Source organism: Schistocerca serialis, chromosome 5 (genome assembly GCF_023864345.2).
Source record: "Schistocerca serialis cubense isolate TAMUIC-IGC-003099 chromosome 5, iqSchSeri2.2, whole genome shotgun sequence".
NCBI classification, from domain to species: domain Eukaryota; kingdom Metazoa; phylum Arthropoda; class Insecta; order Orthoptera; family Acrididae; genus Schistocerca; species Schistocerca serialis.
In genome coordinates, this window is record NC_064642.1 from 4,493,141 (window position 1) to 4,508,367 (window position 15,227).

At 42.6% G+C, this 15,227-nt stretch overlaps 1 protein-coding gene across 1 annotated transcript in view; it reads left to right on the plus strand.

Annotated features, from left to right (window-relative positions):
• The window catches only part of LOC126481699 (homeobox protein Hox-A13-like), a 185,474-nt gene extending 177,913 nt beyond the window's left edge, over nt 1–7,561 (plus strand). The window contains exon 2 of the mRNA XM_050105648.1: nt 7,060–7,561. Within this exon, the coding sequence (XP_049961605.1) occupies nt 7,060–7,561 (502 nt within the window). The remainder of the gene's footprint in view (nt 1–7,059) is intronic.
• Nucleotides 7,562–15,227: the final 7,666 nt, after the last annotated feature.

Here is a 15,227-nt window from a genome sequence, read left to right on the forward strand (position 1 = left end):
AAGAAATCAAACGCTGCTCTGTTCTATCCAAGCCTCTGCAGAAGTACTGGAGCGTACATCCACATGCACCTACCTGCAGTAGGCAGGCCTTGGTCCTTCTTCCACGATCTATGGCACAGTAAGTGTCCAATCAACCGGTCACTTCTTTCTGTCACGTACTGACATAAATTTATTTTCTCCCCGGTTCGATTCAGTACCTCTCATTCGTTACCCTGTCTACCAGTCTACTATTTGAAATTTTTCTGTAGCTTCACATTTCATGAACTCGTACTCTTGTCTATACTGCTTCCTGTTCATGTTTCATTTCCATATAAGGCTAATCACCAGTGAAATACTTTCAGGAAATATTTAAACATACCCCCTATAAAATTTTAGCATTTGCTCTGTAGCTTATACCACAAGCTCCGTTCTTTCTCTAAATTAAAGAACATAGCAGAAATCATAATACAGGTTGCATTGGGACGTTGCGTAAATTTCAAGAAATCTTCTCTGGGTGTGGTCTGACGTAGTTGTGTATGAGACTCGTGAATGTTAACTGTCTTGAAACACTTAACAAAAAAATTAATTTCAAATTTGAAAAATGTTAGCGCTAGCCTTTAAGGATAGCTAAAAGAAAAATCTCTGTTGGATTATTTTCCGGAGTTGGCTACAGCCAGTACTAGTAGCAGAAAAGATCTAGACATTGCTAACTGCAGCGAAATCAACAACAGGTTTGTATCTCACAGAACAAATGACGATCTATTCAATTGCATTGAAGTGTCTCTACGGAAGTACGGCTGGTGTAGGAGATGAATAACTTCGTACTTTGTATAATTACCAAAGAAACATATGACACGAGAGCGTGCTGAAAAGTAATGCCTCCAAATTTTTTAGTTGAAAACTCTTAAAGCTTTGGAAATGAAAGAAACTTTCTTAACATTCTACATCTTTACTCTTAATGTCTACATATTTGCACCCCTATTCCGCTAGCGTTTAACATGGCGGTGTGTAACGTAACTGCAGTGCCTCTCATAATATGTTTGCTTGTTTACAACACAACAATATGCAAGCTACAGTGAAACGTGGAAGGGGCCATGTTATGGTTTGGGGTTGTATGTCGGCCCTGGGAGTGGGTGATCTGGTCTTCATTGACGAAACAACGGATAAAAATGTATACCTGCAGATTCTAAGCGACAATTTTAAGAAGAGCGCCTATATTGTACGGTTGTTCCTTGTGGCTCCAGTACAACCGTCCAAAAGTTCTCAGTGCCCCCTCCACAAAGGCCGGACATAAACCCCATAGAGAATTTATGGGATTCGTTGGAAAGAAATTTTCGAGAAATCCCCATACAGTCCAAACAAGACGTCAGGAGACGGACTGAAAGAAGAATGGGAAAATCTAAGTGTTCCGTACTTACAGAAGCTTGCACAAAGTGTGCCAAAACGGCTGACACAAGTGTTACAACGTCGTGGTAGAAGTACAAAGTACTGATTCCTCATTGTTTCCTAGTTCTTGGTTTATTTCTGCACTTTGTCCGAAAACTTTTGCAAAGGCAAATTTATGTTCTTTCACAAAAATATGAAATTATTTGTATTGTGTGAGTCATTAAACGAAGTAAAATGTTCAATTTATTTGCTCTGTGAATATCATTCTGTCTGTTGGAATAACAAACATAATACATTAAATTGTTTATCTATTATTTCTCAAAGTAAATACAAAACTATTCTGTTTGGCCCAAAACTTATGAAAGGCGCTGTATGTCCGTGCGTGAAAACAGCCTGCTGTAATCGAGGATCGAATTCGAAAAGTCCGTCCCACGTGTAACACGGCCTAGTTCAGCATGACAACGCCCGACCGACCACACACGAGCGCTGCGACGCCCCGGCTCCTCTGGCGTCCATCCTCCTCCGTATAGTCGTGACTCGGCCCTATCCGATTGTCATAACCGAAAACTTAAAGAACGCGTTCGAGAACTTCAGTTTCACAGCCACGAAGAGGTGCAAACAGATGTTTTTGCTCCGTCAACAAAGTCAAACATCCTACAATGACGGTATCAACAAACTGGTGTCCCGCTGGGAGAAATGTGTTCTTCGCAAGGGTGACTATATTGAGACATAAGTATGTAGATACATGTTAAATATGTGGACATTGAGCGCCTAGCGAGTTAATAACGTTTGTTTTATTTAAAACGCTGTAAGAGTTTGCACATAAAAAACTCGCAGACACTAGTTTTCAGTACGCGCTCGTAGACAGTTGTTGGAGAAGTAGCAGATGTTACGTTACCTCGAACAGTACCCTGCCATTATTTTCCAACAACAACTTCTGACTTTAAAAGCTGCAATCCGTTTCTAGCAGGTACATTGGCACTGGAATACTTTTCACTTGATACACAAATAGTAAATCCTGTGAAAATAATGCTGAAACTGTTGGCGCGATGTGGCGTGGATACTCATTCCGCAGATATCAACTGAAAATAACGGCAAGACATGTCGAAATATCGTGTTACGTAAACGGGAGCACCCGGCTCGACACACGAGATCAGTACAGACAATAATAAAACTATGAGGAGAACACTTCAAAGTTAACTAGACAGTCATATGAAAAAGGATGTTAACGCAACGGCGAGAAATACTTTCCTTCTTAAGCGCAATTTGTGAAATGAATTCAGCACCAAAACCTGAAAGCACGCGCTACAGCTGAACTACGCTGGGTATCGACCGGGGTACGCAGACTGCTTTATCTCTCACTGCAAACACCAGTCGTGGATGTTTCCAGTTTTGTTGTTTTGCTGACGCACGAACTAATATAATTTACAGTTAGTTGCAAATCTTCCAGGAATAATGCAGAAGCACGTGCTGACTGCGTCACGCTCTTTGGTCCTTTTCCATGTTTCTCACCTCTTTCACGTTACTTGTAACTGGAGCGGAGAGTACGTAATTTAAACTAGTTCAGGTCCTCATACTTTTAACATCTACGTAATGATGATACACTAAAACAAAGCCTGTAGAACAATTAAAGTTCGAAGGAGAAATCCTCAGAGACATTGTATCGCTTTGTGTGTGTGTGTGTGTGTGTGTGTGTGTGTGTGTGTGTGTGTGTGTGTGTTTGCAGTGACTCACAACAGATAAAGTTTGTGCCTTTTTTCGTCGCTCATCATGTAACGTTGAGATAATGGTTTCTAGAATGCGATCTACGGCTTTAACGTGAGGTGAGATAACGTTCCATTGTGGAGAAAGATTCGAATCTATCAAACTGTTTCCCCTCTCCCCCCCGCCCCCCTCCACCCTCCTGGAAATCTGTTTTGTAAGTCTCTTTGTGGGACTCCTGGAAAAGAAATCAGCGACGATATTATGAAAAAGGTACGTACAGTACGCCATTCAAGCAGATCTCAGCTTTATAGACAACGGGAGTATCATGTTAGATTGCTGTATGTTGGGTTAATCTCATAGCTAATACCCTACTGTGTTATAAACGAGACCTCTGTGAGAATGATCTCGTCCTCTTAAAAATTGCCCCCTCCCCCCCCCCCCCCCCCCATTATCATTAACGTACGCCTTCAGTCGCTACTTTAAGGTTAATGTGGAACCAATGGCGCACCGGACTTACCAATTAATGTAAAAGGTGTCTTGAACGATGGCAGAAAAACTTATTTTTCACTCCCTGCAACTGTGCAGCTCGTATCTCCCGATCTAGTAAATATGTTTTGTGGTTCTGACGGAAGTCGAGAGCAAAGTTGTTTTCCCTATCACATTTCTAGGCGCTCTGCACGACGCATTATCATCTTTCAGAACATCCGCAGCGCAGTTTACCGATCGTTGGTCTTTAATAGAGCTCCAGTATCTCTTCTAACAAGGTGAATTTTGCTGAAGCCTGCATGTAAGTGTTTCTCTGTCATTTTGTGCATTTCATTTTAAGCTTCGTGACTTCATTCATAAATTTCATGGAAAAGTTCCTACATGCTTGTGTTCACGATTAGTTATCTTCTTTTAATGACTTAAATGAGAAAATCATACTATCATCTCTTTTTTTACTTGTGTTTAAAGTGAATAAAGGAAATATAAAGATGTACAGGAATTCGGTCCTGTAAAAAGTCGATGAAAACATTTTAACCCATCGGAGAAAGTAACAGAATTCTATGTGGTGTCGTCGTTTGAAAATGTTCAAAGGCAAAAACTTACAAATTACTGGTTCCAACTTCTTTCTAAAGCGGGAAGCAGATAACCCTTTCGTTAAACAACATCGCCACAACTGACAGGTGCTACTACACTACACGTGGAAGCAAGTAGCCATTTTCTAAAATAATGTTGTCTCACGTGACCACACCAACAAGAAACTAAGCTCCAGTGTTGTCTGTATAAAAGAATTACATACAAATAAATTACGAGATCGAAAATTTCTGCGACTAAACAATTTCTGCCAATAAAAAATTCAAATTATGAATTGATGTAACACTAGTGGGAAGTGTAGAGGTAAAAACCAAACATCCAGTAAACAATTCAGGATGTAGGTTTCAAGTGCTACTCTTGAGATGAAAAGTTTAACACAGGAGAGGAAGTCGTGACGTGCGACTTCAGATCAGTCAGAATATTCAAAAAAAAAAGTAATGATTCGTTTCAGTCTTAAAAATGTTAACGCATAAATCTATAAATTGTTGCAAGTTAACAATTGGATTGTTAATTGTAGAAGACCATTCATTCTCTCCAATGTGTGGCTACCAAAAGTGATACGTTAATCGTCTTGTGAAAATGCGTGCCCCACCTTATCGTATTTTTGTATAGCTTAAAGCAGCTGTTGTGAACAAGGGCATGGTTCCCCGAGAAATCTCAGTCATTTCTTTCCTCAGTACTCCAATAACCTGACCAGTTCTCTTTGTCTAATGTCAGCAGAAATCTTACAGGGCTTTAATTCCTTATCTTTCTTATTATCCTTGAAAAAGTATAATTCACAGAAACTCAAGACAAGTTCATTAGTCGCCTGAGGGAGTGCATAGCATTATTAAAAACATGCCTGCCTTCTACAAACTTTCTAACTATTGTGTTCTAAGAATAAATTCATTTAGGTGGCTCTTGAGACTTGAAATAATTGGGCATCGTTTTGTTTCCAATATGTGGGAGTAAGCACCACGTAGGTGAGTAGATACGTGTGTACGCGAGGGCCTCACTTGGGTACAGAGCGTTATAAGAAATGATCGCCTGTTGACATGAATGATGGACTGTTTAACAACACAGCCGTTGTCGCGCGCTCTCCCCCCATTATTCGGAAAGAGCTGATTATAGTCGTTAGGCAAGTCGATAATGACGAACGTGATGTATGGTACCCGAAAGCTCTTTAAGCGTGCCGCAGTAAATAACCGTACTGATTATACTCAACCCTGTTGGTCAAAGCAAGCGGGACACCAAGTTCCGATTCAGAGAGGCGGGCTGCTTATGTTTTGATGGGGGATTCCCACAGATGAAGGTACGTAAAGGGTCTTTTATAACTGATTTAACTGTGCTAAAGTACTTCAACGTGTCACGAAAGTGTACGTCGCCATTTCTGATTATACGAATGTAGCCAAGTCGCTGTAAGGTGTAAGGTCCTACCGCAATTGGACAGTCCGTGAGCTTAGCCCCCAACGCACGACAGTACGTTCCACTTTTCGATTTCAGGTCTGCATTTACTTACCGGCGTCCAGTATAAATAGATGATACTGTGTTATAACTAAACTGGAACACTACACCTGTCTCAACAATTTTGACGAACCAGTTTACGGTTGGAGTGTTACTGCGGAAGTTCCCAGTCTGTTTGCTGAGTGCAGGTCGGCACGTTTGTGACGGTTGGTTGCACAGAGAGTCCCTGAAGTCAGTGCCAAACTTAATGAATATATTGAGCAGAAATTTCGATATCTTATTTAATTGAGAACTTAAGTTGTTGGGCTGGCATCCGCGATACGGGTAACGAGAACTATTCTAGAGCAATAAAGTATCTATGACATAAAATACAAATCTTAATATCCAGTAATCAATAGCCTTGCACGTAGTCATGGCTCATGAATATTTCTTTCCAGTCCAACTTTATAGTCGGCAATCTGAGTGTAGCGACTTCACAGTGCAAGGAAGTAATACTTATTCGTTCTGATGCGTAATAACTCAGTCTGTTACACCGGTATTCCAATACGAAAGGTGTGACGTTATATCAATTAGGTATTCTACGCGTTGTACCTGTAAAGTCTTTGAGTTCAGCGCCATCTTTCAGATGACCATCGTAAGACATTCTATCTACTTGAACAATCAGTGACATTAGTGTCTGTTTTCTCGAATGGAGGACATTCTACAATATGTTGCCATTTCGATAAAAAAAATACGCTCCTTTCAAATATGGTTAACGTCACTTGCCAGCCTTATTTGGCTATTTTGTTAAACTTCAACGTGAACATTTTAAACTTTTCTAATTGTAAGTTAGCATACTGACTACGTATCTACAACATTTTTTGAAAAGTGTGACTACTGAAGGGAATAGGTCAGTAGCATAAAATGTCATAAGCAAATTCACCACCACCTTACATACGTAACGTCCTAGTAATGATTACCTCGCCTCTGCAGACGTCTTCTATTATGATGGGCTGAAAAGATTGATCTTGAAAGTTATACACCCGCGAAAAAAATGGCATTTTCAATTGTGAATTTCTTTGCGTTCCATTGTGGCCCGAAATTTTCTAATGGAGAGCCGCGTTGCGGAAAGAACTTGAAATCCCTCTCTGTCTAAACAGAAAATGATATCACGGAATATGATGTTTGTTAATTAAATAACGTACACATTATCAGCATCCAGCAGGCAGCTATGGGACAATTGAGTGTAGGAGAGAGCGACTCGAATGAAAGGTTGTTGGAAACACTGTGCTCAGGCACTTAAACAGCACTCTTCTGGTGCTTTCTGTGCTTACATCTGTGAGGAACGGTGGTGAGGCGTTAGGAAGCTTGACATTTACGTCACATATGGGAAGACTCGTGGGTACGTCTCGCTGTGAGGAGATGTTGCACTGTGCCAGTTTGATGGGTGAGAGTACAGAGAGCTAAGTGGACCGCATGGGTTTCGGCGAGGACCCAGGTACCCACAGAGTGCAGAGAAGGAGGAGGAGGAGGAGGCGGCGCTGACGTACCGTGGCTGGGGTCAGAGCTGGCGCAGCGGTGTGTCGCAGTAGCAGCCGCGGCCGCGGTGACGTCTGGCTGGACTCGCGGAGCTGGAGCGTCTGGTCGGGTCGGGTCCTGTCCCGGGCGCTGCGCCTCGCCTCTCGTCGCCGGCTGTGCGCCAGCTGCTGCCGCTGCTGTTGCTGCTGCTGGAGGGTCCACCCGGCCGCTGCGCACCGGCTGCGCTCACGTCCGCACTGCACGGAGGTCCGCGGAGCACTGGAGAACCGCGCAGTCGCGCCAGCCGGCCAGCCAGCCAGCCTCCCTCATCTCGCGGGGCCGCGGCGCGCGCCCCGGCCGGTGCTGCCGCCTGGCGGCGCCCGCCCCGCAACAGCGGCGCAACCCCCGGCACCGCACCTGCCGGCCGCCGACGACGGCAGGTGTTTCGGCAGCCGAGTCGCACGCCTGCCACTGACAACTCGGCCGCTCTTACCGTGCTATCCAATTTTGGATGTTGGCTTTGCCAGGGGAGCAAGGTGGCTATAGATCGTCTAAAATCCGCAAGGCACCTCGTGGAGTGTGGCAGAGGGTACTTTGCCTACCACTGTGTCTCTCCATTCTTCTCCGTAACAGTCGAAAATGGTGCACGAACGATTCTTGGCAAGCGAGAGTCTGTCTGTATTGTTTCCTTTTTACGGTCTTTCGCGATGTGTATGCGAGGCCGTTTATAGATCGTGTGTGCCACAATGCTCCGATCTGCTGCGAGGCCCATGTTCAGTTATCCTTTTCTTTTCCTTGTACCTTTATCCCGCATCGGCACAAGATTATTATCGGATTTGGTGTGTTTGGTTTAAGGGATGTCCGCTTGCCTTTGCTATCGCCCACCCGTAACCCCACATCGAGGAATGCCTGCATTACAGCTTTTGCATTGGAGATCGGAAACCGAGCCACTGCGAGTCCGTTGTCGCGGGTTGCATACTTCACAAATCAAGGCGCCACCGTTACGCAAGTGGTAACGGGATTCCTTCGCTCACTCTAAAATTCCGCGAATATGAAGAGTCTGAGAACGTTGTCGCTCCAATCTCTTCATACTGGTCGACTCGTTCTCTCTTGCTCAATACGCAGAAGTGTAAAGCTACTTGTATCTTACTGACAGTACGGAAGATGCTGCAAAGTAGCAGTGGCAATGCGAAATGACCGATTGTAGGGATCAGATGGCGTTTAACAAAGCTGTGTTTTGTGGGACTGTGGAAATTAATTGATACAAAGTAGAGAATTACAAATGTGTTTCATTAGAGGAGGAGTCCAAGCTTCAGACGAAAAGACAAAAATTTTGTCCAGCGCAAACGAAATAGTTTATTCTCCTTCATTCCAGCTCCACCATGAGGAAACATATGGGCCGCGTCAGACGAAAAAAAATGGTCCAAATGGCTCTGAGCACTATGGGACTTAACATCTATGGTCATCAGTCCCCTAGAACTTAGAACTACTTAAACCTAACTAACTTAAGGACATCACACAACACCCAGTCATCACGAGGCAGAGAAAATCCCTGACCCCGCCGGGAATCGAACCCGGCGTCCGACGAAAGCTGGGCACAGAGCGACGTTACTGTTATGTTACTCTGACAAAAAAGTGCGCAATTTCTGTATTCGTTTGGTCATGGGAACTTGTGTTTATGGGCAATTACCGAGTTCTCTAGCTTATCATTCATTTTTGTAATGCATTTTGTAATTAATCGGCGTTTAAAGAACGCACTTCATCCTCATGTCATCTCGTCTGGTATTGTTCGTTACAGACTCGGTAACGTCTCGAAATTATGATAACGTAACTCTTAGATATCCTCTGAATACATATTAAATATTAAAATAAATTTACAACAGTCTTCGAAAAAGCTTTATCTACACAAATGCATGTATAAAGAGAACATTTTTAAGAACAGAACTAATCATTCGTCAGCTGCTCAAACTTTTATTAAATTAACCTCTTGACAAATTTCGGCAAATTAATTTCCCATCCTCAGAAGAGCGTACAATTAGGCTTACATCGGAAAGCTGTCGTCAGGAAAACTCTGGACGATGGAGTCCTTCGTTAAAACTCCATCGTCCAGAGTTTGCTTGACGAATGCTTACCAATATAAGCTTAATTGTATGAGCTGAGTATGGAAAATTAATTTGCTGAAACTACTCAAGAAGTAAAGTAAAGATTTGTGCAGCTGTCGAATGATCAGTTCTGTTCATAAAACGTGCCTCACAGCTGCTCCTTGGCAGCCATGAATAAAATAAACAAAACGATATTCACTGCTTACCGATCAGTTATTATACCGGTATACAACTTGCTTCTGTCACTCTGCGAGGTCGGACATTTTGAGAGATTTCAACTAGCACTCGAGAATCGCTATAAAACCGAGATAGTAACTTACAGTTTAATGGCGGAAAATTTCTTTCAGAATGCTGCGCATATAGCGAAAATGCAGCGAGTTTGCGGTTACGATTCCAAACTCGTGTACCCGCTCTTCTTTCGGACCGAATCGAGTCCTCTTGTACCCGACAACAGACTCACCTAACGAGTGGGCCGCAGCGGAGAATCACGATTCTGGTCTTGGGGCACACGGGGGTGGCGATTTCGGAGCTGGCGTCACACAACTTGCTGGCGAGTTTAAAGCGAATATTTTCACCTGTCAGCCTGTAGTGCAACGTGTGTGGGAATGAGTGTAAGTTTTCTGAATGCTTGTAGATCATACTTGGGTACCAGTCCGGTATTCACCTAGTGGGATATGGGAAACCGCCTAAACGTCACATCCAGGCCGCCCGACACAACGACCCTCGTCATTAACCAGCCGCGGGGGCTGTATCTGCAGGGGGTGGGGGGCGGGAGAAGCATCAAACTGTTCTGGAAACGATGGATGTCTAATACGCAGTGTTGTGAGACTGGCAGACAATATGTACTCATATACTTTAATGTGTTACCTTCCTTGCTTAATAATCTGATATGTGAAGGTAATGTCTTCCAAAAAAATTTTCACTAATGTAAGCCCAGTTACGCACTTCGAATATGAACCGTTACCTGGACGACAAAGGTAATGCAGCTCAATACACAGACACACTACTCGTTGCTTCATCGTAAAATGAAGGTTTTCACGGCCTGTATCTAACCTACATCTGCGTCTATACTTTTCAAACCACCGTTAAGTGGATGGCAGAGGGTACGTCCAATTGTACGAATTATTATGGTTTCTTACTGTTCCATTCACGTAAGGAGCGCGGGAAGAATAATTGTTTGAATGCCTCTGTGCGTGCAGCAATTGTTTTAATCTTATACTCACGATCTCTATGTGAGCGATACTTAGGGCGTAGTAGTATATTCCTAGAGTCTTTATTTACAACATTGAAACTTCTTGAAACTTTGTTGACAGACTTTCTCGGGACAGTTTACGTCTGCCTTCAAGAGTGTGCCAGTTAAATTCCTTCAGTATCTCTGTGACACACCCCCACGGATTTAACAAACCTGTGAGCATTCGTGCAGCCCATCTCTGCGTACTCGTAGAACACAACTTTTTTTCGTTTTGTAAAGTGGAAAATTTTACATTTCTGAACAGTTAGATTAAGTTACCAGTCTCTGCACCACGTTGAAATCTTATCAAGATCTGACTGAATATTTATGCAGCTTTTTTCAGACAGTACTTCATTCTAGGTTACTGCATCATCTGGAAAAAGCCGGATTGTACTGTTAATATAGTCTTAAAGGTCATTAATATACAAATTGAACAGCAAGGGTCCCAACACACTCCCCTAGGGTGCACCCGAAGTTACTTAGACATCTGACGATGGCTCTCCATTCAAGATAACATGCTATGTCCTCCCTACCGAAAGGTCCTCAGTCCAGTCACAAATTTCATTTGATACTCCATATGATCGTACTGTTGACAATAAGCTGAGGTACGGTACTGAGTCAAATGCTTTTTTGGAAATCGAGAAACCCTGCATCTACTTGTTTGACCTGACCCAAAGCTTTCAGTAAGTCACGTGAGAAACGTGCGGGGTTGGGTTTCACATGACCGATGTTTTCGAAATCCGTGCTGGTTGACATTGAGGAGGTCAATCTGTTCAAGACACCTCATTACGTCAATCTGTTCAAAATACCTCATTATGTCTGAGGTCAGAGTATGTTCTAAGATTCTGCAACAAACCGATAACAAGGATATTGGACGGTAGTTTTGTGGATCACATCTACAACCCTTCTTGTAGACGGACGCGACCTGTGCCTTTCTCCAAGAAATGGGCGCGGTTTTTTATCCGAGAGATCTACGATAGATTACACTAGAATGAAATTTTCACTCTGCAGCGGAGTGTGCGCTGATATGAAACTTCCTGGCAGATTAAAACTGTGTGCCGGACCGAGATTCGAACTCGGGATCTTTGCCTTTCACACTTGCCCGCGAAAGGCAAAGGTCCCGAGTTCGAGTCTCGGTCCAGCACAAAGTTTTAATCTGCCAGGAAGCTACAACAGATTATAGTTAGAAGAGGGGCTAATTCAGCTGCAGATTTAGTATAGAATAAGATAGGGATGTAATCGGGCGCTGGAACATCGCTCAATTTTAACGATTACAAGTGTTTCTCAACACCATTGACAGTAATACTTATTTCATTCATCTTTTCAGTGGTACGAAGATTAAATTGGGGCAATTCTCGTGGGGTCTCCTAAATAACAAACATTTGAAAACCGAATTAAGCATTTCAGCTTTTGTTTTGCTATGGTCAGTGCCAGCTCCTGTCTCATTCGCTAGGGACTGGACATTAACTTTGGTGCCACTAACAGCCTTTACCTACGACCAGAACTTCCTTCGGTTCTGCTACGTTAGTCATTGAGGGCACCACGCACTGCTCTCTTGACGTGATTCATTCAGCATCTCTCTATCTATAGCCTTTCCCTGTTTCTTTAGAAGTTTCTTTACAGTGACTGTACGCTATTGGGTTTACCTCCCATTATGGACTGTTCCACTGGGTATATTATCTATCCAGTGCATGGTCAACTATTCTTTTAAATCTTAGGCCCTTGTGCTGAATGTTTCAAGTTCCTCATTGAGCTAAGACACTACCGACTTTTAATCTTGTTTACTGAACACTTATATCTTCCTGCTTGGTTCAGTTGTCCTTTGTACTTTGGAAATCATTGTTGACACAGCCACGTCATAGTCACTCAGACCAGTTTCAGTGTGAATGTCCTCAAAGACGTCAGGTCTATTTGTTGCCATCAGATACAAAATATTTCCATTATGAGTGGGGTTCTAACTATCTGTTCTAGGTAGTGTTTAGAGAAGACATTTAGTAAAGTTCCACAGGATCTCTTATCAAGCCCACCAATAACAAAACTGTAATTTTCCAATTAATTGTTGGATGGTTGAAGTCTCCACCAATGATTACGGTATGATTGGGGAACTTACACAGAAGTGTAGATTTTCTCTAAAGTTTTCGGCTACATCAGGAGATATAGCTCGTGGGCGACAGAAGGATCCAGTTATCAGTTTATGCCCTCCACAGATACTGAGTGCCGGACGCTGTGACCGAGCGGTTCTGGGCGCTTCAGTCTGGAACCGCGCTGCTGCTACGGTCGCAGGTTCGAATCCTGACTCAGGCATGGATGTGTGTGATGTCCTTAGGTTGGTTAGGTTTAACTAGTTCTAAGTTCTAGGGGACTGATGACCTCAGATGTCTAAGCCCCATAGTGCTTAGAGCCATTTGAACCATTTTATAGTGAGTCTTGCCCGAACAGTCTCACATGCAGCTTCAATTTCTGTCACGGAGGATTTGAGTTTCTTGTCTACTGCGACAAATACACCACGTATACTTCCTATTTGACCACCTTTTCCATATACATTTATATTTTTCCCTAAATCTCACTGCAATCAATTTCAGATTTCAACCAGCTTTCTGTACCTAGTATCGTGTGAGCTTTACTGCTTTTCATGTGTGCCAAACTCGGCACTTTCTTGAGAATGCTTCGCCTGTTTACCATTGGGATTTCACTACTCTTACCTACGGGAGAGATTTCTTTCGATCTTACACTGATACTTCTGGGTTAGGTTTTTGGTTATCATTTCTTGGGCGTTTAGACCATTTTATGATGCATGTTCCTGCGCTTAACATTTCGTCACCTAATGATGAAGACATAAACAGAAGTTGTAGAGGGTCAGATATTACTTTCAAACTCAAACGGACTCAGCAAGCGGAAACTATTCACACTTCGACGCTTAACGGTTTAGTCGCCACGTCCGCAGACCGCTTCCTAAGATGGGAGAGTCGCGCCAACGTGTGTTATGGAGCTTGTAGTGGGGAGGATTTGCAGCTGACTGCTTTATATAGCATTAAGCCCCTCATCTTCCGTCATTTCCGTCTAGAGAAACCGGAAAACTTGGAAGTAACAGATCATGCACTGGGACCAGGGAACCGCCAAATCCGTTTTCTGACACTTAAGTTTTATGACGATGCTAGGACGTACGTACAGAGAGGTCACAGCAATAAAAAAAAAAAAAACTGTGACAGCAAAGAACAGAGACTGAAATTTGACAAGTTATGGGTCTTAGGTGAGCAGGCCACGGTACATTTTTTTAGCCTAATTTTTTATTGGCTTACAATCGTCCTTAGACAGTCTGTTTCTTAAGATTTTTTGACATAAAATGTACCATAAATGATAAAATATATGATAGATGTGAGTTACTGCATGGGAGTCTGGCGCGTCCGACCCCTTGAATGCAACCGATGTAATACTATCATAGTTATCTATGAAATAAGGGTCCGGTTAGTTTCCGATAGTATCAACTACAATACCATTCTCAACAAGATTCCTCTTCGTAACATGATTCGTTTATGGCAAAGAGTCTACGAGCACGCTCTTATCTCGCGTTTACTTAGCTTGCTATTTCGGTTGTTTTTTACACGAAGTAAAGCATGAGTGCTTGAAAAGGCACGTATAGAAAAGATTTGAAATGTAATCCTGGTCGCGCAAATGCCGCTCCGATTGCTAACGGAACAAGTTAACACATCTAATTTCGTTAAAATGAGAGTGTTCCGACATCGGCGAAAAAAGGGCAACTGTACTGTGCTGGCTTTGCCGATTAAAGTTTTGTTCAGTTTCAGTATTAAAATTACAGGATGAAACTTTAAACAACATTTTTCAATCTGGTGGCAGCTATAATACAGGCAATTACATTATATCTTTTTGTAACTTGTGAGTCGGCGTTTTTCTACTGTAGTACGTACAATTTTTGCGATATATTTTTATTTCGCTTTTTGGTGCACGTTGAGGCGTAGCGCCGTATAACGATCCTGCCTTCGAGGTGGTTAAGTGGGAGATGTGTCTCAGAACTGGAGAGTGACAGATGGCGACGCGAGACGGGACGCGCACGTAGTTAATGTATCAGCCGATAGAGGACAGTATTGGATAGGGAGACTGTGATTTTAGTTTCGATTGTGCCCACTAGAGTGCACTAACGTAATAGAATGTTTTTCATAAACTGTTCTAGTATTTTCATAAAGAGTTTTTATGTCTTTTTATGTATGTGAAATGTTATAAATGTGTTTTAGCAGTATGAATGATGCGTGAGTGTCGTTTAAGGTTAATATGAAGATAATTGTTTAACGAGTTATGTAGTAGGATTTAGTGTGGGAACATGTCGAAGAAGTATGGATACGGACAAAGGGGATTTTTGTAGAATAGATTTGTAAAGTAAGTTTATGGTAAAGGGAAAGTTAATTCAGGTATAAATAACAATAGTAAATAACTTTATGCATAAGCAAAATTTCAGCATATTAGATAATTACGTCGGTAAAAAGAGCAGTCGTTAGGTTTACTATTTTGCGATTGGTTATTGATGAAAAGCGCGGACTGAAGCGGGAGAATGTTGTTTTGCTATTGGCTGTTGAGTAAACTGATCAATGGTAAAGCAATATTCTTCGAGCGCCTTTCTCTGCTGGTAGAGAAGACTTAGAGTATTCTAGAGAAGAGTGGGAGCCTAGCCATGAAACAGTTCGGACGTGTGTGGTAGTAGTTCCGATGGAAACGATAAGTTGCCAGATCTAGCAGTGTTTCATACGTCAAAAGTGTGGTAAAGTGACGGCATAATTATTCCGATGGGTGTGTAG